The 24,971-nt window shown below is 41.8% G+C and overlaps 1 protein-coding gene across 9 annotated transcripts in view; it reads left to right on the top strand.

Annotated features, from left to right (window-relative positions):
• The window catches only part of DYNC1I1 (dynein cytoplasmic 1 intermediate chain 1), a 194,532-nt gene that overhangs the window by 137,525 nt on the left and 32,036 nt on the right, over positions 1–24,971 (top strand). For all 9 annotated transcript variants that reach the window (XM_056337761.1, XM_056337762.1, XM_056337768.1 and 6 more), the window contains 4 exons: positions 6,004–6,150; positions 10,327–10,440; positions 13,244–13,377; positions 16,023–16,167. In XM_056337761.1, the coding sequence (XP_056193736.1) occupies positions 6,004–6,150; positions 10,327–10,440; positions 13,244–13,377; positions 16,023–16,167 (540 nt within the window). The remainder of the gene's footprint in view (positions 1–6,003; positions 6,151–10,326; positions 10,441–13,243; positions 13,378–16,022; positions 16,168–24,971) is intronic.

Genomic DNA, 24,971 nt, shown 5'->3' with positions numbered 1-24,971 from the left:
AGAGCCTACACTCTTTCCTGTCACACTGAGCCCCCCTCCCTCCTTTCTTTCTCTTGAATAAAGCAATCTGTTCTTTCCAGGCCATACTATTGGAAATCAAAGAGGTAGATGTCAACACACACCATAACCAAGTATAAACTTCCTTTTTTTAATTAAACAGGATTCTGACATTTGGTTTGAAGAAGTGTTTGTTTGGTTTTATTTATTTTTTTAAATATGTGAAGGATGTCAACTGCTTTTATTTTATTTTTAGTAGAAGATGAATTTTTTATGGTGCCACAAATAATCTCTAGCACAAAATCTTTCAGATGTTATTTTGTTATTTTGTAGTTGAATAGGAAGAGAGTTGGGGGGAGCAATACAGAAGTCCTGGCATTTAAAGCTTTTAGAATTAAGAGTTAACCTCTTAGGTAAAGGTTTCCATACACATAAATCATGTTTTAGGTACCTTTTCAAATGTAGTTGGGAAAAACAGTTGTAAGTCTGTTGCTATCCTGTTTGCTTATTACTATTAATTCTACTTAGACATTTATGTGAAACACAAATATCCAGATTTCATAATAGCTGGTACTCAAAAAAACCAAGACTCTTAGAAGGAACATAGTCTCTATTTCAGTGTACAAATCCAGGTATCTCACTAGCCAGGGCAAAGTCACCCTAGAATTGCCTCTTCCAAGGTATCTATCTCACGCTTTCTTTTGTATTGCAAAAAGGATGTAATAGAGCACTAAACCAGACAAACCAGTGTTCAGATCTGATACCACTACTTTCCATGCTGATGCTCCGTCGGACTGGCAGGAAAAAAAGGGCTTTATTTAGTAACTCAGTTGCTGTTTTGTTTCTAGATTATGATTTTAATCCAATCTTTGCAGTTGAGGTATATCATCCATATCTGTTCTGGGGTCACGTGTAAGTGTGTGTAGCAAGGCAAGCATGAGGAGACGGTCTTCTGACTGGGAGTGCTTAGACTCTCTAGATACTGTTCTTGATGAGCAGGAGTGAGAGCAAAAGGCTATGAGTAAATTGCACATGTACTTTTGGCCTCTGTCTTTATTTATTTATTCCTCAGGACTGCAAGCATAGGCAATCAGAGGTCTGGTCCCTAGACTTTAGTTCCTATGGATAAAGTTTGGCGCCTTTTCATGGTTGTAGCTAAGTGGCAGAACCACAGCATTGTCCCTCTGGTCTCAGTCCCTCTAAGCCAATTCGCTCAAATAAGGAATAGGATCTGCCTCTTCAACTCAGCTGCAGTTAATTTTATTGCCCACTGCTGTCTGTGTTAGCTGACCTATAGTAGCATGGCACACTGACTGCAGTGCTTTTTCCACATGTTTGCTCAGCTAGAAAATCTACCCAGGAGTTTCCTGAGTGCCTGCTGCAATATATCCCAGTATTCTGGAGTCTAGAAACGCCTGTGAACTCCTCAGATCGCTTATTCCCACTGACAAAGTATTGTTTTGAGATCCATCTGGTGTCAAGTGTAGGCATATGGCACCAGTATGGCAGCACTGCCTACGGGGGTGGTTTCCTGCAGAAGAGGTCTCGCTGAATGCAGTAGTCGTTGCCTATTGAAAGTCATCATTGTTTAGCACCCAGGTCTTTGTGAACTTGTTCAACTGGTGGCTGGGCAGAGTGCCATCCGAATCTACAGACATGAGCACAGACAGCTGAGGCTCTGGGGCCTTACACACATCAGATGTGGGTACTGAGGTTAGGCTTCTCAGCAAGGAGAATCTAAATGACTTTCTGTCCCGAGCATGTGTATCTGTGGTTGAAGGGGTACGCCATCATTAACCCAAATCTGGGCTGGATTAAGTTTCTAAAATAAAAACCAGTGCTGCCAGCCACTTGAAGAGGGTCTGGGGCTTGTTTGAATCAAGCGCATCAGCAGGGAGGGCGGGAGGAGGCAGAGGCAGCCAAGCAAAGGCCCCCCCATCGCCCTTGTAGCCCCCCACTCCGTGCAGGCCGAGGCAGCCTGACAGCTGCCAGAGCAGGGGCCGGGCACGCTGCCTCCGTCCCGCCGGCTGCGGGCCTCTCCGGGCACTGGGCAGCACCTGCACTCCTGGCCGGCCCTCTTCTCACCATGCAAGAGCACAGGCGCTTCATGCTTTGTTTCTTAATTATGTTTTCAGTGCAGTGCTCGTAACAGCCAGGCATGGAAGCTTTAGCATTCGGGGCGCGGGATTGCCCGCTTGCCAGGCAAAAGTCTCAGGTTTGCCAGCCTGGGCCTGGCTCTCCCTTTTGCCTGGGCAGTGCTCCCGCCTGGATCTAATTCAGACTGGCTCGTCTGGCCCTTTGAAGGTTGCTCACCTCTGCGGACAAGGCAGAGCACACGTGGGGGATGAGGCAGCAGAACCAGTGTGGTGGCACCCACCAGGAGTAGGAAATCTAGGTGGAAGATCACAAAGCCAGAAGTACCAGAAATACTTTGGTAGCGTTGCTGAGGAAGCTAAGGAGAGACAGAGAAGGCTAAATCCAGTAAACTGTATTTGCATAGAGGGAGAAAACACCAGAGCATTAAGCTGCAGTGAATAATGAAATGATTCACTGCACAGAGCAATCCAGAGAAATGACGGTGACCAAACACTGGGGTTTGCCTGTCTCCTGTGGGTCCCAGCAACTTGCAGACATGGATGCTCTGTGACACCCATAAAAAGATAACACTGGAAACCTCCTGTTCTAAACACTGCTTTTATACTGTGGATACTAAAGTCCACGTGGAATTGCCTCCTGACATGATCCCTCTTACATTTCTTTATGCAGTGTTGCCATATACTATGAAACTAGCTGCTGCTGTCCTCTGCAATGGGTAACTAAGCACTTACATAGGCATATAAAACATGCCTAGCTGAAAAACTGGGAAGCTTTACCATCATTATTGGAAAGTGCCATAAGATTTCCCTAGAAAGGTGTGGTAGAGGTACAAAGAGTGGTACGTCGTTACTTTAAAACCTGACCATGGGCTGGTTCCTCCCCCTTTGAAGTCCGTGGCAAAACTCTGTTTTAGAGGAGCAAGACTGCTTCAGCTGGCAAACAAGAGGCAGCCTGGAGGCAGAAGAGGTTTACAGGGAATGGTTTCTGCTGCTTTCCGTGAGCACAGAGCTGTTCAGACAGACTGGAGACCTGTCTGCTGGTGTCTCCCATTACAGCTAAGAAATGAATGCTTTTAAAGTTGTTAAATGAATGGGCTAGATCTTACAGTCCTTACTCATCTGAGTACTGCCATTAACTTTAAGAAAGTAATCATTATATTAAGTGCCATGGAGCGGAGTCCTTAAATTGTTAAATTCTAATATTTGACAGAAGTTTTTCCTCAGTAGAAAAATAATATAGACATAATTAAAAGGATGTGGACATTTCATCAGTGGAAGAATGCAAGTTACTTCGGAGCAATACGTAAAACTAGGAGCAGTACAGAGGGCTTAAGTCCATGTCATGTCTGTAGGTTATTTTTGAACTTTATGAAAAACACACTTTAGCAGTTTATATCCTGACCATTCAACCGTATTCTGGCATTCTGAATTCACAAACACGCTAACCATGAAAACACAACATTTAAAAATACGCTGTCCACTTGGCTTCTTTGGCCTGCTTCAGAGTCTCCCAAGCTTGTTTCAGACAAACTGAGAACTTTGTTGTGGAATGACTGTTTGAATTGGGGTTTCTTAAAATACATGTGGAGCCTTGTAGCTGCTGTGGGGTGTACACAGTGGTGGAGCTGTACTATTTTTAAATCATCTGGCTATTTCACTTCATGTAAGAATATCTGTCATCTTAGTTATAAGGAATGAAAGGGGTTGATTAAAACAACTCACGAAGCCATTAAACAAAGAGATAAAATGTAGAACATGTGCTGTAGGGTCGATTTAATTATAACGCATGGGGGATCTGTGGAAACCGGATGGCAGCTGCATTGTAGCTGAGTTTTAAGCCCCTCTTAGCAGTACCAAAGTCCTGTTGCTCAGAGGTGGGGTTTCTTACCTGTAAAGCTAATAGGTCCTTTGGATATGTTTTTTGGAATCTACTTGTTATTTCAACTGACCGTAGAGTAATTACTATGCTCAAGCACTTAGATATGAACTAGAATGGCAGTTACGTATACTAATCATCTAGTCATTAGATACTAGACTATGTATCATCGGAAAAATGTATGCAAAAGCTTTAGTCAAGAAGGGATCAAAGATGTCAAGTGAACAGCCATGAGGATTCAGAGAGAATGAGGAATTAAAAAAGGCAGTGGCAGTTTATTTCATTGTCTTGGCAATCTCATTAGATCAAAAAACAGTATTGAATATACTGCTGTATGCTATGTCTACTAAGATAATTTAGCATATAATCTCACTTTAAACAATAGATATCGGGCAGCCACATGAATTCAGTAAAAAATATTTAAACTTCACATTTCACTTTATTCTTATTAACCTCATTATAGACATCAAGAGTTATCGTAATTCATTCTAGCCCTATCAGAAAGGGGTTTATATCTCTGGTGTGTGAGTTTAAACCAGTCTCTAGCCATTAGAATTCAGGATGAGGAGCAGTAAGGAGAGAAGGCAATGCATCTGCCCTCGTCAAAGTTTTTACAAGTCCATCCACTCCTGCCAGAGACAGGCTCGTCAGCTAGGTAGACATCAAGTCTAGTTCAGCTTGGCAGCTCCTGTGTTCCCATTTCAACAAAGTTCACTTAAATGTCTGCAATGCTTTTCATGCAACTGAAATACAGTAATTTAGTTAACCCTTTGTCATTGAGTAGAATGGGTTCACACATAGGAACATCACCAGTTCAAAATATCCAGTCATTAAACTATAACAAAGATGTTACCAAAATTCATTGGGAACAGCCAGAAAATGAATTAAGAATGCGACCACTGACAGCGAATTTAAGTTTCTGACTGTAACTGCTGCAGGAATTCAAGTCTTGCTCTGTGGCTTGTAAGCATCACTGAAACTGCCCATGAAGAAATGTCATTTGCTTCTGTTTGCAAATTGTCTTTATTAGTATGTGAATTTTCAGGAAATTATATGAATGCTGTAGCTTTTGCTTTCCAATTTGCATAAAACAAGACATAACATCCAGGACCAATTATATTAAAAATGGGAAATGATTCCTTAGAAAGAGGATGGAGGACTTGAAGGAGTTACAGCTTGTTGCTCTTGGCTGTAGCTTGTTGGCACATGAAGGTTCTGGGGACTGTTCCCTTGAGGACTTCAGATGTATGTTATTTTAAAGAGACTGGAAGGCAGTAGTTGGGTTAGATACCCTTCTCCATACTGGCTTCTGGGGCACTCTATCAGATAGCCCGGGTAACCGTTAACCCAGTCTGGCTCCTCAGTTTCCCCAGCTGAAGAAAACGTACAAAGGCAATGCAGCTGTCATTAAAATAAGGAAAAACTTTTCTGCTCAAACAGTGTAAGGGAAAGTGTGATTCCCTCTGCTGTTAGAAGAGGACCTCTCTGTAGCAGAGAAATCAGTCATTGACCCAGCAATGAGACATGGCTTGTCAGCTGATGCTGTCAAGCCAGCACACCCTGAAGTGAACTACGGAGGGTCTCTCACAAACTCACCTCAAATTGTTTGAGAGTTAAAAGCTAGTGGAGCAGTAGGGGAAAAGCTCTCCCTGATGGGAAATCATGGCCCAGGATACCAACCTCTGTTGGGTTGGCATCTGTTTATTTGAAGTTCTCACTTTTGGAAATGATATTAAGCATTCTCCCATCACTGTCACGGAGAGGCTATCTTCAGGTTTTTAGCATCATGCTAAGACTCATCCTATGGTGCATATTTTCCCTAGGACCAATGGAACTACATATCTTAGGGTCAAAATTAGCTCTTTGCATGTGTCCTATTGACTTTATCAGAATTACTGGTGTGCAAGGAATATGAATAGAGCTCATACAGTGAATTCTAAAAATACAAAATGCTAATTACAATATGCTTCCTTAAAAAGAAACTTGAAGATTACTTACCATGTAACGCCTCTCTTCTTCTCTGTTTTAATCCAGTCCTCCGTGATGTCTGTCTGTTTTGCCCGCTTTCACCCAAACCTGGTTGTTGGTGGAACATACTCTGGCCAAATTGTCTTGTGGGATAATCGCAGTCACAGGCGCACTCCAGTTCAGAGAACTCCCTTATCTGCTGCTGCTCACACGGTAAGGATAAAAAACACCTCCTCCTTTCCTTAGAGGAAATGGTCATCAGGGAAATGAAGCTGGCTAATTGTGTCTACAATGCTGGTTGCCACACAGATGAAAGCAAGTGTGGCCCTTGAAGGGAAAAAAATAGGTAAGAGAGATATACAACTATCTCCTGTAAGTGCTTAACTACCGCATTTCGTATGATCAGGTCAAGAGATTATCTTCTTTTCCAAGGAAGAGGGCAGGATCAGTTATGACACTGGAGTGAGGCACCTTTCTGCCCGCACAGTGGCACTGTGGCTTTTGCTGTCCATTGTCTGTAAAGAGAGCCAGGTCACCTATAAGGACTGTGTGTTTGTCAGTCCAGCACAGCAAGCAATTTGAGTCATTTATTGTTGTCTTGTTGCACAGGAGTTTCTCTTTTGAACCAGCTTAGGCGCCTATGGTGGTCTCACTGGCATCCTGTAAGTAGACACTGGTGCCCTCGAAGACAGTGGGCAGTTTACTTCTGTTTCCCAACAGAGCAATACATAAATGCCTGTCATGGTCTCCTACTCCAGACAGAGCCATAGGGCAGAGCTTGCAAAGTGAGGGTGATTTTGTTTCAATATAATGATCTGGAAGAGCATTTTGCTGACACACACAGATACCTGCAGATATAGTGATGGTGGCACAGCGCTCTGGTGGTGTCTGGGAGGTACACATGCAGAGCAGTAGCACAAAATGCTTGAGAAGGAATATAATTTCTCTGTGATACAAAGATGATGTCTGTGGTAGAAGACTCCTCTACATTGCAAAGTACTCATATCGTGCTGGAGGAAGAGGCAAGCCTGGATTTCCTAAAGTGTCATCGCTCTGCTATGGCACTGACCTCCAGTCCATCCTGCACTATGCTGTGCATTCTTGAGTTCTCCTCTTCCAGAGTTTGGGCTCAGGCAGCCTCTTCATAAGAGCTGGAAGGTGTACTCTGTGCATGGGAAACACATCTCATCTCGGGAGTGAGCTTGGGACCATTCCTTAGTGGGAAGCAGAAAAGAAAATACAGGCTGAAAGAAGAGAAAAATGTAATGGTTTGGTATACATATGCAGAAAAATGCAGATTTCCTGAAACATAGGAAACTGAACTACACAAAACACTCTGAGAGATAAGATAATAATCTTGTTCTAGCAGATCGAAGGATCAGACAAAATGATAGGTCTTTTGCACCTCCAGCTTTTACAGCTCTGTGATTCTTATCTTTGGAATTTGCAGATCATGGTTCAGCTTTTAGTTACCTGTGACAACATAATCTCCGGAGTTAAAAGGGAAGCCATGCCACGTCAATTAATGCAAAAGATTCAGCACGGGGCCAGTGTTATGATGGCAAGTCTCTTATATTAAAAAATGACAGGTGTGCGCAGACATACTTAGTGGGCCAGGCAGTACAAATATTGTTCCCTAAATTTCCACTATCATGAATGTTGATATAATAATGCAATGATCTGTGCCATGGGTTGCAACTTCAATATTCCTTTTCATTTCCCTCATTTTGTCGCCAGTAATGTTGTTGAATCTGCATGAAAAAAACCAGTCTCTCCTGGAAGTGCAATTCAGAGATGTAGCAGACCAGAAAACTAGTGGCAAGAAGCTGGCTGTCACTGAAAACTGAACAACTGGGACTCAAAATCTAGTGGAAAAGAAAAGATTAATGGGACGTAATGTGTTTACACTCAAAAAACATTTAAGACAAAATTGTACCTCCTGGAATTATATATTAAACTAGTTTTATTACTGCAATATGATGTTTTGCTTTTGACAGATGTAAATAAATGACTTTCAGTTGTGGATGGGCACTTTATGTGCTGTCATGGATTGGTGTAAATAACTGTTTACACAGCCTAACATGAGGAGGCACGATATTTTATGGAGTAATCAGATTTTACAATAAAAGAGCGCTTACTTCATGTTCATATATAGGAATCACATAAACTGTAAACAAAGTCTTGGTTGCAAAAAGTTGGCTTGAATCCTAGCTGCCAAGAAGAAAAAAAAAAAATTAAGACAACTGCTGCAGCAATGTTACTTTATGTACTGCTAGATACATGAGCTGAATAGTAATTTTTTTAATTTGAACTTCTACCATATGTGAAAAAAGGATTTTTCTCTTTTCTTTCTGTCACTTTGTTTATTTGAAACAGATAGAATATGTTGTTATCACAGACTTAAACCTTCCTGAAGTTTAGTATCACTGATTGTCGCCTGGATTCACCAGGAAAGAGAATTCTACCCACAGCTTATTCACTAATTTCCTTTCACACCCACCACACATCTGCACTTGGGACAACAGGAAATTTTAATTAAGACAAAACCCTTTTGCATGATGATTTCATTTCCAAAATAAATAAAAGCAAGCTGGCAGCGACCCTTTGAAAGGAAGGAGCCTGTTTAGATTTTCTGTTACATACGGTTGGTTGTCTTTTTCATCCATTTTCCTTATGTCTTTTCATTTCTGCCGTGAGTTTTATTGTGCATGAAATTGATGGCTGGTAGCCCTGATTAAAGCCAGACCTGGCATGCTGAGGTGCTGCTGGAAGGACACAGCTCGCTCTCTCCCTCCCCTCTAAATACTCTAGATACTCCGCTGCTTGCTTTAGCTTCCTCCCACCCACTCTGTCCCTGTCTGTTTGGGCTACTGGAGGTCAAACACCCATGAAAAAACAGGTCTATGCTAATTTCACACATCAGTACCTGCTAATTGTGTTTAGCACTGGCGTCATCTCATCGCTAGGCAGCAAGAAGGTCCATCATAGGAGGGTAATAGCACAAGACACATGAGGGACAGATTGGGGTCCACTTGATGATCTGGGCAAAACCAGGTGCTTGACAATCTTGAGAGAAAGAGAAAAATTAGCATCATAATGGACCTTGCAACTTACTGGTATGTACAGGTGGCCTTCAAGCACAAGGTACCCTTTCAGCAGCAATTGTTAAGTCCATCTTTGGTGTGCACACGCACACACACTGTGCATTCAGATGCTGCCAAGTAAATGCTGCGGGCATTTACTGGGCCCACACAGGTATTGAACCTGAGAGCCAGGCAGTGCTCTGAAGATTTCTGCCTTTCCCTACTGACTGGGTAGGTGACCAACAGCTGGATCTTAAAGCAGTCTAAAATAAGTGGTAGTTCTGCCATTCCTTTCAGCAGGAGCAAATGCCATGTTTCTAACCGTACATGGAGCTGACTTAGAAGCTCTATAGGGATCTCTTGTAAGTTGGACCTAATTTTCTTTAAATAAAGAAAGGATCAGTAAAAAGTATTTTTTCATCCCGGAGATGCAGGTCTTCTATTCATCGGCAAAAGAGGCAGAGAAATACAATTTTTCTTTGCTTGGCCTGTCTTACCCTTAATTCAGCAACATCACTTGTACTGGTCAAAGGAAACAAAATCTTATTGTTCAGTCTGACTGATTTTTCACTCTGGAGGTTACTGAATTTGAATCATCCCTCATATGTCACCATCAGATATCAGATGACGCTTTAGGCTCAAAATGTTACCAGGTTCCTTGGAAAAGAAATAGGCCAAGTTTCATTATTGCACACCAAGCAGAATTCAGCCTCCATGGAATGACTCTGCTATGGTGAACCAGGTGTAACACCCTAAATTTAGTCAGTCCACATTTATAATCATGGATTTAAAAAGGTATATTGGCCAATGCTGGAGAAAGCTGATGGTCTTGTTCAGGTATTTCAACTGGAGTACATTTGCAAATACTTAACATGCAAGCCAAATTCTGGAAAAGTTCAAGTTTTATGCAGCTGTTTTCTTGAATAAAGTTTTCATTTTAATTCCATTTGGACAATTTGCCTCTTTCCGATGGTTATTTTCAGTGTCAAAAGCCATCAGTAGAATGATACATGTCCCTGTGGGTGAAATCTCATCCACATAATTCAGTATTTTCACAGCATTACTCAGCTGGGTTGTTTTATTATGAGGAAAATGAAACTCTGAAAACAATTCCACCTCCATAACATACCTCTTAAAATTTAAATCAAAAAAAACCCCAAACAATTCCTATCTGGCAAAAGCGGAGTATTTTCCAGGCATTATGTAACTACTTAATCATTCTTTAAAATAACATATGAGACATTGGAAGTTTGTTCATGAAGATGTGAGAATGGCTCTCTGATTTCCGGTGTTAATGTGTTTTCAGCATCCTGTGTATTGTGTGAATGTAGTTGGAACACAGAATGCACACAATCTCATTACCGTCTCTACGGATGGCAAAATGTGCTCCTGGAGCCTGGACATGCTCTCGACTCCACAGGTGGGTTTGTTTTCACCTACACAGGGGGAAATGGGTTTGTTTTCGCCTATACAGGGGGGAAAAAGCACCTTCAGTAAAGCAGGATACCTGCTTAATGGAACATAGCCCCTAAAAGCCAAAACCTCACGTCCTATACAAACAAAAACCAATGGATGCACTTGAAAGAGTACAGCTTGCTTCCAGCAGTCTCTGCTAAGAGCCAAAACCCATTTCCTTTACCACAAATCATGTAATTATTGTAATACGTTAATACATAGGTCAGTTTCAAGTGAAAATGAAATAATCCATTTTAAAGCACGGTAATTACAGAAGTCGCCTGTGGTATAAATTGTACTTACTGTACAGCATTGTTTAACAAATATGGACTAGATTGCACTGCTGCTGAACGCACCCTAGGCACCTACGGGTTTGCAAGGCACACAGTCAGAAAGCTTACTTTGCTGCCTGCCTTTTGTAGCCAACGGAACAAACAATGCCAGTCAAAAGTTTTAGAACTAATTTCCCGCTTCTGGAATGTTTGCTGCTATTGTCTTTCCCCTCACTCCTCTCCTTTTTATCAAAAATGAAAGGAAACCCAGGAAAATTGTCCAAACCACTAGTGATTATAATAATGGAAACTAAACAAAGAATCTGGTGCTGGAAAAAGTCTATGGAAAAACATCTTTTAAGTGTTATCTTCTGGAGTAATACATTTTCTATTCCAATACATCACTCATTTTTTATACATAATTTCTTAGAAAAAAAAAAAATTAATATCATTTTTACTGAGCATCATGGGATCTGATCTTGTTTCAAAATGCTGCGTAGAAACTCCTCTTAATGATTCCATTAATCATGCATTAATGAGCAATTACTATTAAATTATTTGCTTTGCAGTGTTGACACAAGAAGTGGGATTCCTCTATCCTAACCTTAGCCACCTAAAAGCTAGGTCCATGTCAAATCTAAGCTAGTAATTTGAGTTCCCTTTATAGTTAACGTAGAGAAAGACTGGGCACTTGTGAAGGACAAGTCATCCAATCACAGTGTGAAATACCATTTCAAATATCCACCCTGGGGTACAGAACTATGAAATCTTAGGATGGAAGGGCTTCTGGAAGTCATCCCATCTATTCTCCTACTCAAAGTGAGGCCAACTTCAAAGTCAGATCACGTTGCTCATGCTCATCTAAGGCAATAGTCTGGTAGTTGTGTCCTGGGATTATGAAAAGCCAATACTCTTCTGGGATAGAAGTGGAGGCAGCTAAAATGGCCCAGACATCTATGTTTAGGCACCTGAATCCCTTCCTCAGTTTCTCACTTAAACATCAAGAAGATAAATCCCACCCTTATATATTCACTTACTGGAATGCTAAATTCTGAAGCAGAAATTTCTCAACATCTCAGTTCCAGTACTTCATCTCCCAGATGGAATTTCCCTGCTCCAAAACTGGCTTTTAACAATGATGGGAACAGACCCCACAGTATGCTGAAGTTTGGTGCACGGCTCATGGTGATCTGGAAAAGAAAGGCACAGGACTTGATGTCAAGTTACGTACCATAGCTTCAAATTCGGAGGAGCAGAGTGTTCCTGATGTGTCAGCCTGAAACTTTCTGAAAGCATGGATCCAGAGCACTCATGTACAGCCGTGGTGTAGGCGCTGGGAGGAGAGAGTCCACCACAGTATCTGGCTGTGTCTCTGCAGAGACAATAACTTATGATCTCACCCCAGCAAATTTTCACAGAAATATATGGTCCACAGGTGCTCTGCCAGTGCATTTTCCAGGTCTTGTTTTGCCTTTTTAGTAGAACCAAAAGAAAAGTTTAAACCAAGCAAAAGTATTTCTATGGATTTGCAGACCTCTCCTCTCACAGGGATGCCCACTTTCTTCAGCTACAGCAAAAAGCCCTTCTAAGTAAAGCACTACAGGCTTTGGCCCTAGAAGAATAGCAGCTTAGACATTTTAAACATACCAAAAATGAAAATTGCTAAATCGTTCAGCCCCTGTGTGGGTTCTTGGGTTACCCCATTTAGACTGAACAGCCAAAAAATTGTGCACAATCTGCTCAAAGCGTACACATCTTGCAACGGCCACAGAGTGTTCATGCTGGTGGTACTTGCAATAGCAAAAATGGACATGCTGATTTACTTTGAAATACATCTACCAAATGAAAAACAAAAATATGCTTGCTGATTTGTAGCTTGATGGTAGAGTCTAGAGGGAGTGTTTATGGTTACCTCAAAAAATCCCTGAAAAGCAATGCTTAGAATGGTAGTAGTGACAGGACCACAGCTTTTTAATTCTGCTCTGCAAAGGGACAAATGGCACAGTCTGATAAATGTGTCAGGTGCACACAATGTTACATGTGTTTTCTGACAAACAATTGATTTTAAAAATGTGCGTAAATAGAAGGGTATTGCATGTTTTATTAGAGCCTGGGGCTGGCAAGTGTATCCATTAAGGTATTATCTTTAGTTTCTGCACCATTAGGTTTTAAATTCTCACCTGTCATCTCTGCCTGATTTAAAATGATATAGCAAAGACCAGTGTCTTCCAGCTGCTCTCAAACATGTGACAGACAGCAGCATGGATGGCAGGAGCAGTGCTATCCTAGTTTGTGACATTGCATCTTCTCACAACATCCTATTTAGAAATCAAAGTCCTGTGGCTGGACCAAATTATTTCTTCTTCCCCTCCTGCTACCCTGTGTAATTATTCATTTAGAAATGAATTATTAAAAACAAAAACAAAAACAAAAACAAAAAACAAACATCCAAACAAAAGGATGATCTCAGAATAATAACAAAGACCTCTTTTGTAGGAGAGCATGGAGCTGGTGTACAATAAGTCCAAACCAGTGGCAGTTACAGGAATGGCTTTCCCAACCGGAGATGTGAATAACTTTGTTGTTGGCAGTGAAGAGGGGACGGTCTACACAGCCTGTCGTCATGGAAGGTGATGTACTTAAATAACGTCATGTACCTGTGCTGGCGTGAGGTAGCCGAGTGTGTGTGGATAGTGTTTCATGTTTTTTCTTTTGGATCAATGGTGTCTGTACTGTTCTCATGACTAGGACAGGAGTTGCCCGATTTTGAACATCTGTGCTACAGCCTGTTATACTGGGGTAGTTGCCCCACGCTCCCTGTTTAGTTGGTGGGGAGCTATGACTGCTCTTAGGTTTCATTTCCTTTACCTTCTTCAGCCATCTGACTGAAGAATAGATGACTGGGACCTCGGAAAAGCCTCTTTCTTACCCATGAAGTGAGACGGAGGTCTAGACAGCTAGCTGAGATGTAGGTATCTAAGTCTGGCCAGGTTGAATGAGGCCCTCGAAGACAGTTTTGTTGTAGGGTAATCAGGCCTAAACCACTCACAGATGGTTGATCCACTTTATTTTTTTCCATCCTCAGCTCCAGCTTCAGTCTCCACAGGCATATATCAGAGAAAAGCCACCATGGGCACACATGCATGTGAGAAACAGAGCATGCATGTGATAAATAGAGCATGCATGTCCCAACGCACAGCCATACAGTGCCACTGCAGGCTGTGTCTGCACAGCCAGTCTAGAGACTGAGCACTGCTGGCCCCCACTCTCAGCGGGCAGTTTGGACATGCCCACCCTCTCCAGGAAGGTGAGAGGGGCTGTTTGTAGAGCCAGGAGCCATGCTGCACAGCTTGCTCTCAGTCTGGGCTGCTGCCTGGTTTATTTGCTAACATGAGCATAGCTGCAGTGTGCCATGGAGGTATGCAAGCTCTGGCTGACCCGCTTCCAGGACTGGTACCCTGTGCTCTCTCATACATGGTGGCTATATCCCTTCCTTGGATAACCCAGGCTGTAGCTTAATACTGCAAGTTCCTTATTTTGTACCCTGTAAATCTGCAGGATGCTAGCTTGCTGTTAGCTTCTGGTAGTAGTTTCATCCTCTGGGATGCTTGAAAGGCTTTTGTAAAGAACAAACCTTTTTTCACTGATAGAGTCAAAGCTCACCCTCACACTTCAATAGTTTGCAATATTCTCTGAATTCATATTTTATCACATTCTGCGTTTCTGTTGACCAGACATCGATACACTGGTTTAAGATTGTAAGGCTTCTATTACACATTCCTAATGTTGTTTAAATAGTTTTACATTTTTTTTTCAATATAATTTTTATTTTAGCCTGACCACTGACAGTATTGCAAAATTGTGTCTGTTTAGGCATTATACTGATAGGCTATGCAGTGGCTGATGGTTTGAATTAGTCTTAGGCTGCTAGGATAAATGAAGCATGCCCAAACGCATTTCTCACTTCTGATCTTTCAGACATGCCTGGCTTGTTCCTCACAAGAGGAAGAAAGTGCCAGACCCTCTTGTTAGCTCACCTTTTTAGCAGTCTTTCTGCTGACCATTGAACACACACACTCTTCTTCTGGTCCTGCCTGTCTTTCTATAGAGTTTTTTGCTATCATCCCTGCTTTACTTCCAGAGGCTCCTGTGTCCTTCAGCCCAGCACAGTGGAGAGCTATACATTATTCTGGAAAAAGGTGTATCAAAGCACAGCGGATACACAAGGTGTTCTCAGTGCTGCAGAACTCCCCTTATTCGTCCAACTATGTGGCAGACAGATGGGGATAAAATAAGTGGTGTGCTTTGCATCCAGCACTGCAGAGGCACTGCAGAGCACAGCTCCAGCTCCAGCACATGCTGTGAGCGCTGGCAGGGGACCCTAAGTGAGCATGGGCAACAGGAGAGGTGAGGGGACACCACACTAGCAATATGAGGGACCAATTTCCTCCAGTGCAGCTCCTCATCTCCTTGGGTACACTGTATTCACCCTGCAAAGGCCTGGCAGCCTTGTCAGAGCTGTGGCTATTTTTAATGTGTTTTCTTCCATTGGCAATTTTTCTATGATGCAACTAAAAGGGTAATCTCATGATTCTCCTTTCTGTATACACTGTGAGACGGCACTGACAACTGATCTGGCATCATTTGCTTCCAGGAAGAAGAAAACTGTGCATATTCTCTCTTACACAGTGTTTTATTTTTCCTTCCTAATAGCTATTCTAGCCTCAGGCTGATGAAATGCACATCTCCCCTTGTTCAAAGTAATGACTCTGTGATACCTGATCACAGGAACAGTTCCTTCACTTTTTGTGAAAAAGGATTTGCTTCCTAGTGATTTGCTTCACTGCTGTGGAAGGTCATTTCAAATATTTAAGAGCAAAGGAATTGCACATGATAAGTCATTAACATACTTGCATTTTTTATTTTAATGGTTATTCCTTGTGACAGTGGCTTACTCAGAGGCATAAGCTATGGTATAATTATAATTTAGAATTATACATAAATGTTATTTCAAGCTACAGTAGTAGACAGTGTATGTAAAAACAAGTAAGGAAAGTCCTCAGAAGTAAGAGAAAGTATCCATGTGCTGGTTTCTGAGCATTAATTGTGCCCACAGGAATAAACCTCTGCAGGCAAAGGCCTTACTGAAAGGCGAGATATTTACAGGTTAAATGGAATTTTAAAAGGAAACGGAAACCTAAAAGTAAAGAAAAATTACGTTAAATCACCAGATGTTAAATCACTCTCTGAATGTAAATGTCTCTTCTTCCTGCAGTAAAGCTGGCATTGGTGAAATTTTTGAAGGCCACCAAGGACCCGTCACAGGAATCAATTGTCACATGGCAGTGGGTCCAATTGACTTTTCCCATCTCTTTGTGACATCATCATTTGACTGGACAGTCAAGTTGTGGACCACTAAGGTGAGAAATCCAAGCTGGGATGGGATGGGTAATGCTACTTGTGAAAATGCTATTATCAGAAATATTTCAATATTGTCTACATCAAGTCCTAAGAATTAATTAATTGAAAGGCTGTGCTTAGAATATGTGTAGTGATAAAATTTTAAATAAAATATAAACCTAATGTAACTGTATCAACCATATGTGCCCTGGAGCATACCCTGCCTTTTAAAGGTAGCTTCAGCTGGTCTGCACTTCAGTATTAACCCTAGTACTGAAGCAGTTTTGCTGGGCAGGGAGATTAGGATGTCTTGTACTGCAAGTCATCAAACAATCCATCCAGGACTCCCTGGGCAGGCTAAATTGCAAGGCTAATACTAGGCACTGTGGTGGTGCAGTAGCAGCAACACTTTCTTCTGATGAAGCAACAGGGGAAGCACACGTACAACTTAATGCAGTCAATATCACTTGTGAAATTCATTGCTGTAGGAAGCTGTGATAGCAAAAAAAGTATAAATTGTCCCAAAGACATTACATGCTGATGGCTGAAAGCAGGGAGGAAATACATGCTGGAACTTACATTCCATGTTGCTGACTACTCTATGGACGTGTCCCTGTGACCTCTGACAGGGAAAGTACTATGAACAGCAGAAATGAATACCCAGTCCTGTGAAACTTTGAAACCCCAACACCCCATAGAACTGTATGAATATAGGGTAATGACAGCATGACTGAAAACTGTGGGACAGACTAAAGAGACCAACCTATTTCATTGTAAAGGCTGAGGAAAACAGGAGATTGAGAGGTTAAAATCCTAATTATATAAGTCATCTAAGCAGTTATTTTTGTCATACACCAGAGTAAAAAACTGCCTTCCAAATGCCAGGCTTTTGTCTTAATCATGGTTTTATGTCTTGCATTTGGTTCACATCTTAGGCTGCACCGGGCAGAGTTCCAGTATTGGAAGCTGACCCCAGTCAGGAAGTGTCTCAGCATGTGTTCCTCCAAGACATCAGGGCTTAGAGATGGGCTAGGACAGATGCATAGCAAATGTAAATACAAAAGTGATCAGACGGGCTCATGTGACAGCCTTGTGCTGGAAACAGAAGCACCTAGATAATAACTTGAATCAGCTTCCATGGTAGCTTCACAATGCATTTCTTAATGGCCTGATCCAGTGTGCATGCTAATTAACAGGGATCTTTTCCTGGTGAACAGTGACCACAGCTGATGGCTTTGTCTTGAGCATTACATTTTAGGAAACTCATTATAAGGAAGGTGCATGATTTATCTAATTAGCATGTAACACTAATTACATCAGTGGGCTCAGCCTTAACCAATGCAGAAGTGGTCCAGGGGAGTGGCCATGGGCAGGCTGGAATGAGTCTGGAATGGTTCCTAGGTGGTAAACATCAGAAAGGGCTGCAGGGTAACCAGGTGATGGAGAGCTCAGGTGTTAGCTGGTTGGAGCTGGCTAGGCTGTTTCGTGTCTGAGACAAGGGAGTCCTGGGCAGTGGTGACTCGTGGCAAGGGAACATTGGAGGGTTGAAGCTGAAGCTGAGTAAGGGGCAAAGAGTATGTGGAGACTGGGGGAAGGTGAAAGGCAGGTGCTGAATTTCAACCTTACATGTCCAGAGAAGTCTAGGGTGAGTGTCTGACCCTCAGTTTGAGGTTGAATATGGCAATAAGGGTCTCATCCATCTGCAGCTTAAATGAAATTATATTAAGGGATAATAAGGTCTGGCTTTTATTTTAAACTCCTGGGATTTCAGAAGTTAGCAGTAACACTAACACAGCATATTTCGGGCACAAAGACACTGCAGTTAGTGGTACACAGTTATCCTTGTGGAAGAATTCAGTGCCAAAATGGTTAGGTCAGATTCTGTTCAATAGTGTCAGTTGTCAAAGAACCAAACCATTTAAATTTCTAATATCTATCAAGCTGTGGCTCATCTGGCAAGAGGGGCTTCCTGAGAAAGCTGTTTGACCTAGCTGATGTGAGCTGTGACGTGCATGTGACACACCACAGCACCACTCAGAGTTGGAAGCCGTGTTGCTGTGTTGGATCGCTTGCTTTCTTCTGGAGCAGTTTTGAGCAGCAGCAGCCCCAGGCTGCTGCACTGCCAGCCACTGCCCTGTGAGGACATCCTCTGAGACATTAGACAAGTCCTTGAACTGTGATGAATGTTTTCTTTTTCTTCCAATTTGACTCCTGCAGAAGTTTATTTCCATACTGTCTGGGTAATGCTCTTGGCTGGAGCTATTACATATTTAGGGCTCTCTTTGTTCGGTTCTCATAGTCAGAGCCTGGTTGTTCAAGCTTTGAATAAACCAATCAGAATATTTGATTCTCTGAAAATATAGTGAATTGGTATGAAACACTGAGTGCTGCTGCTGGTGTATGAGAGTTTACTCATAATTTTTTTATTCTTTTGGTTTCTTACTTGTAAATTTAATCTCTCTATCAGCATCCAATGCTGTATTGCTTTCCTTCTTCTACTTAATCCTGTGCACATTATCCTTTTTGGTCATGAAATTCAATTCCTTTCTGTTTCACAGGTTCAGAGTCCATGTCCAAGTGTAAAGTGAACCATAAAAGCTCTCTGTTTATATTGTCTATTGATGTTGTATTGCACCCTGGGGTGCTTACAAGAAAGGCACTTTCATAGCAGGCATTTGACTGATGGATTGAAAGCGCCATCTCCTTTAAAAACTCTGGCTTGACATTTTATAATCTGTTTTTGTGGTTAACACATTTTCTATCCAAATGCAGTTCAACAAGGTGACCGAGAATAAGGTTTTCACTAACAGAAGAATGAAGGTTTTGTAGACAACACTAATACAAGATTCACATTATCACCCATCACATTAGGCAATAATTAGATCCCTGGGTGAATAGTAAGCAACCAGAAGCAACAGGAAAAGGGAAGGAATTTGCAAGGGTAGTCACTTGATAGGGCACTACCTGGTTCCTGATGAAGTCAATAGGGCTTTCAACTTGAATCCATGCTACACCATATGAGCAAGTCTTGGATGCAGAGCTGTCAAAGGGAAGTCCTGATGTGAAGTGTCTGGAGCTCTGCCCCTTAATTAGGTATTGTCTGTAAGATGCTTTGAAGAGGTAAAGTGCTAAGTGGAAATGCTAAGTGTTGTTAATTAATTAAGCACTAATCCTCATGAATAGCATGAGGTTAAATAATGAAATATAAGTATTGTTATTATTACAGCAATTGCTGTTTGGAGTGCAAATTTTTAGATACTGTGTCAAGGGACAGTAGCTAGCTTGGAATTGTTAAAGCATAGCAAAACATAAGCTAGTTTCAGCATAGAAGATGGCTTGTTTGCTGCTGAGGGAGTTAATAAAGGTCTGGGTAGAGAGCTGAATCTTGTTAACTCATTCATCCTTGTATGTCTCCTTTATCTCTTATCCTTCCATTGAGAGGAGCTAATTGCTTTTTTCCTCTTACATCTGTGCCTAACTGCTCAGATGTGCAGTTGGCTAGAAGAGAGATTGGAGTAACTGTAACATTGCTGTATCCCCATTCATGCTTATCTCCCTCTTTGTCTAAGTAATAATAATAGTGATATTATTATATAATAATATATAATAGCAATAAGTAATAGTGAGTGCTGTAATCAGGAGGGACAGAGGTGAGCAGCCTGGTAGTAGGACTGCCACATTAGCAAGAGCTAATTAGCAAGAACAGACCTATGTACCGTCAGTGACAAGAGTACCTAATTTTGTGTCTGTGCTCAGTTTTGCCTTACCAGTATGTGCATCAACCGTAGCTCTTTCCTCATCCCTCTTCTTTGTCTTCTCTTTCTTATGTTCTTCACATGCTGCTTTTCTCTTTTGGTGCCCTGTGTTATCCCAGTCTGCGGTCTGTTGTGCTTTTTGAGAAGCCACTTTTTAAACAGCAAAACTTCACATTTCTATGCTATGTGCCTTCATGTACATTTCTGTACCCTCAATATCTTATGCACATCTGGTTGCTGAATACCTTGTTATGACCCAGTCCTTCCGACTCTTGGAGTAAATTATTTTTACCTTGCATTTTAATACCCTCCTATCAGCATATAACTTCAAGCTCTACTGGTTTTAATTTGGTCTAGTGGTTGAGCCCCATCTCCTCAGAGGTCAAGCTGAAGCCTATCACAAGAACAATACAAAGAAGCACGTGGTGGTGCGCTAAAGAAAGGTACCTCTGCCCGCTCAATCCCCTTCCCCAAAAGCCTGGCTGATAGGATCTGATAGGATCAACCTGATATATCAAACTTACTGTGATGGAAAATGCTGTAGCAGAATGAATCAAAGCATTACATAATTGTGGACTTTAGTCACCAAGAAAACAATGCACTCACAAATGGGCAACTTTTAAATTTTACTAAAACAGAGTCAGGTTGTCACTTTTATCAAGATTAAGAACTTAGTATTTTTTACATTACAGATACCATGTATCTAGATAGCTGATTACTGGCTCATATTTTTTTCTAGTATAATTTCAATCACATTAAGCGGGTGAGTGACAGCCCCTTGTGTTATAGATAGCATTGCTGGAAGTTAAAGATCCAAACAGAAATGTAGTCAAACAAGTAGTCGTGATAAAAGGAGAGTAAAGGTAGTGAACTACTGCAAGAACTTGAATTCTCATGAAAATTGTTTTAACTGTTGTTGGAAATGCTGGAGTCAATTACTTGATTTGGTGAAGTCCCATGGCAGGTGATTAGAGTGGATCACAGATGAGAGACACTGATGTTAGTGATGGTACACAGCATTCCCCTGCCTTATGGAAGATGTTCCTGTTCCACTGAATACGCAGTTATTTATGAAGAGCTCCACAAGACTATCCTGTAAGCCAGTGGTTTGGGAACCAAGCCACGCTGCAAAGGTTTGCCTGACTAGGACTAGAACATGTGTCTTCCCTAAGGGGAGGAAGTGCTGCGGTGATCTTGCCGTTTTGCCCTGAGCTGTATCTTGTGCCTACTGAAAGTAGGACTTTCTCAGAGTAAAGCTTTGATTTTAATGTGCTGACACTTCCTGATGAAAACCAGTTTTGTCCACCTGGGGCCAGCCCTACTTCTCCAGTTTGAAACAGTATCAGACAGGTCTCCAACAGTGAAATGGATTGGTGAAATTTTGAGGTTACTCATATATCTTGCATACACTTCACGGTAGATGAGAGCTGAAGTTAGTGAAATTTAGAAGATATCACTACTTTCAGTCTTGAACCTGTTCATTCTTAATATTATTTTCTAAGCTTTCCTAAATCTTTTGGGCCATATTCAGTCTTCTCACATGAGCCCATGCAGCATTTTAGATTACTTCTACTGCACATGAAGTTGGAACCTCCTGGATCCTATATTATTTAGAACTTCCATACTCCGGTTTCTTACACAGCTACTGGGAAGAAGTAATTGCAATGCATACTTTAGACATCACTTGAGGATACCATTATTACTTCCCACCACTGACTATACAGGAGTCTGACAGTTGTAGCTTTTGACGGCTTTCTTGCATCTGGACAGCCTCAGGTCATATCTAAACTGGCAGATGTGGCAGCACTTCTGAGCTCCTGGATCTGTCATCTTCTGGCTTCTCCAAAACCACTACCACGAAGGAATCAGCCACTTTATCTCATGCCATACACACAGAGCTATAGCTTGATTCTGCAGCCATAAAAGCTAAGATACAAGCAGAAGAAAGCCTGGGTATGCTCTGACCAGATGCTAAATCAAACTGCAGGGGCATCAGGACCTCTGGCTTTCTGCACTTACCACCCCACTGGATCTGGATGCAATCTGCATCTGGCTGTAGTGCCGTGGTGGGTGATTCAAAAGGGCCCAGGGAATTTAGGGAGGCACAAGAAATAACATCAAGGAGAAAAAGAGGAAAAGAAACAATGTACCGTGAGGGAGACCAAAACTTTAGTCCATTTTGGGAGTAGGTGGACTGAATATAGACAGTTGTCCCCATTTTCTGCTGTGTGGAATCCTTTACTCTTCCTCCCTCCCATTGATTTTGGTGGGGGTCAAATATCTTTCTCAGGGGCTGATTTTATTCCTCTTATTTTGGATGCCTGGCTAGAATGGTCCCCCTCACTGCTGCATCACTACATGGAGCTCCTTGACTCTGCTCATAAGGCAATCACTTTCTTTTGACAACAATACCTTTCCAGTGCAGGCTTTGCTCTTTGATAGAAGCAATTAAAATGATTAATCTGATTAATCACTGTTCAAATGCTAATTTTATCTGATTATAGGGAAAGACAAAGGCTGATAAAACAGCATGCTGAATTTCATGGAAATGGTCTCTCTGTGGTGTGAGTTCAGAATTTTGAATTTTGTCCAAAAACAAGGCAATGAATGAATTTGCTTCAGAGCTCACTTTCTGTCAAAAGGCCAAGCTGACTTGGGGAAGAGGGTGGAGTTGCCTGTTCAGACAGGATTTTTTTAGGTTTTGCCCTTTACCTCTGGAGCCAGAGGTCTGGCTCTCATCCAGCTGTACAAAAAAGAAGATTATGGTATTTTCTAGGTAATTTTAAAGAGCAAAACCAAAGTGAAGTCAGGTGGCTTGAAATCAGCCCCAAGTTCTTCACATGAAATGTTTCTCATGATTTTGGTTTTCAGTGTAGCCGTATTTGAAAAGTGATAGGAAAATATTCCTCAGCTGGCCAACATACTTCATTTACTCACACAAACCATGCTGCTGCTTTGTGAAATGTTTTGTGAAGAATGGCGCGCACACACACACAAAAAAACCCCAAAAAACACCAGTAATCTAAAATACCAAGGCTGTTCTGAAAAACTCAGTGGGCTAAACTTTATTTCAGAAAACCCTAACATAAATCCAGCTGTAGCAGTGAAAGCTTTATTTGCACATGGAAAGCAGAATTGGATTTCAGGAGCTCATATAATCTGTACAAAACAAAGTCGTCATTCCTTTTTCCCCTGAAATCAAAATGCAAACCTCCCACTGACTGTTCTGTTGCAGAATTATGCTGGAGGATCAGGCTCACATGTAATAGTGAAAAATTTCAGGAAAATTATCAATATATAAAGCCCAAGACTTCTTCCCTAATGGCAATTTTCTCCCACCTGCTTCATGCAGCGGTCCTTTCTCAGCTATGTGTGAGACTTTTATTATCAGTAAGAAAAAGGCACTGTATTCAAAATCCTACGAGATGGAGTTCTCTTCAATAATAATTAGCCTCAAAATCATTGCTTGCTGACCCATGAGAGCTCTGCAGGCATCCTGGGGGCAGCAGCTACAAATAGTAATCTCGACTGTTCAGCAGACGGTGCTGTAACATCAGGCTGTGTCAGCCATCCTGCAATGTTCCCCATGCTCCTGCCTGCACTTCCTGGCAGCTGGAACTGCAGCAGCAGAGTCGCTTGAAAGCCTGGTAATTCACCGAGTCCACATGCAAAGCCAGGCTGGGTACCCTGTGATGAAGCAGCATTTTCCATTAAAAAGAAAAAATTGAATTTTCAGGGGCCTCATACTGAATGCTTTCATCAGATTCACAGGGGTGGGAAACAACCCCCCTGAAACCACAGCAACATTATCCCACTCCCCTCCTTGCCTCACAATTTGAGCTAAACTATCTCTCTTTAACAACTTGAGGCCCAAAGCAGGGAGACCAGTCCCACTGACTTCAACAGGAACAGGCTCAGGACCTAAGTGCATGCTGCTGTCTTTCACGCATGACGGGAGAGCACTAGCACAGTGATCCAGCTTCTTCTAAAGCATCCCACTCCCTCTCCAGCTCTGCTTCCCAATCCCACCCATGTGGGATATAAACAGGGAGTGACAACTGGAGGTTAGAAGACCAAATCCACCCTTCTTCAGTCTTTCACTTTGTGTTCAATGATTCCTCTGATCAGGGTTTGGTGATTCTTCCATCAATGTAGGAAAACCATACCTTGCTTGTATTTCCCAGCAAGTCCCCCAGCTGCTTCTCTGAAAAAAATCCAGGAAAGTAGTAATATAAAGGCAGGAGTATGAGCTACAGAAACTGTGAATCAGTTTGCTAGGTAGGGACAAGAAGACCTTCTATAGTGTTTTGAGCTTCTTAAACGAGGAAATTGAGCCATCTTTAGAAGTAGGTAGAAATTTCAAAAGAAAATTATAGTATTTCTGAAGAAGTCTCATGACTGAAATGCATAGTTAGTAGCATAGGAAGAAGTGCTGGCTTGCTTAAAGCATGTTTTAAATAAAAGGTGGAAAACTTGATTAACATTTAGCGATGAAGTCAGCAGTCTGAGGAAATACAGAACAAATGGCAAATACCTGTACAGGCTTCTCCACTGTTGCATCTACACTGCATCCAGCTTGAAGTGGGTGAGGAGAGCAGGAGGCATTAACCTCAAGCAGTGGAAACCTGTAGGCACAACCCTTGCAAGTGTGAGGTAAGAGGGGCTCCAGACTGGGAATGAAACTGGATGATCTCAAACACAGAAGCCAGCGTACACGAGCTTGGCCAGTAGGAACCAGGGAGAAAAGTGAGCTGGGGAACACTGTCCTCCCTAGTGACTCACTATAACCCAGTCTGCATATTAGCTTCTTCATTAAATTTTTCTTAAGTCTGTTTTGTAGAGTTTCAAGGCCTTACATACCTTCTGATGTTTGTAAAGTTCATCTTTGCAAGCAGATATCTTGTTATTAATTCATTTAAATTTACATTAGAAATGAGGTAATACACATTTATATCAAATTCACTGAAAATAGTTCCTCAGCTAATATGCAGTGGCAAAGAGGAATGCCATGCTTTCTGCTTTTTTTCTTCAGAAAATGAAAAGGTCTTTTTCCATTGAGTAAGTGGAAA

Source organism: Falco biarmicus, chromosome 4, assembly GCF_023638135.1.
Source record: "Falco biarmicus isolate bFalBia1 chromosome 4, bFalBia1.pri, whole genome shotgun sequence".
In the NCBI taxonomy this organism is placed as follows: domain Eukaryota; kingdom Metazoa; phylum Chordata; class Aves; order Falconiformes; family Falconidae; genus Falco; species Falco biarmicus.
Note: the sequence above shows the minus strand (reverse complement) of the source record. Positions and strands in the feature narration are given on the sequence as shown.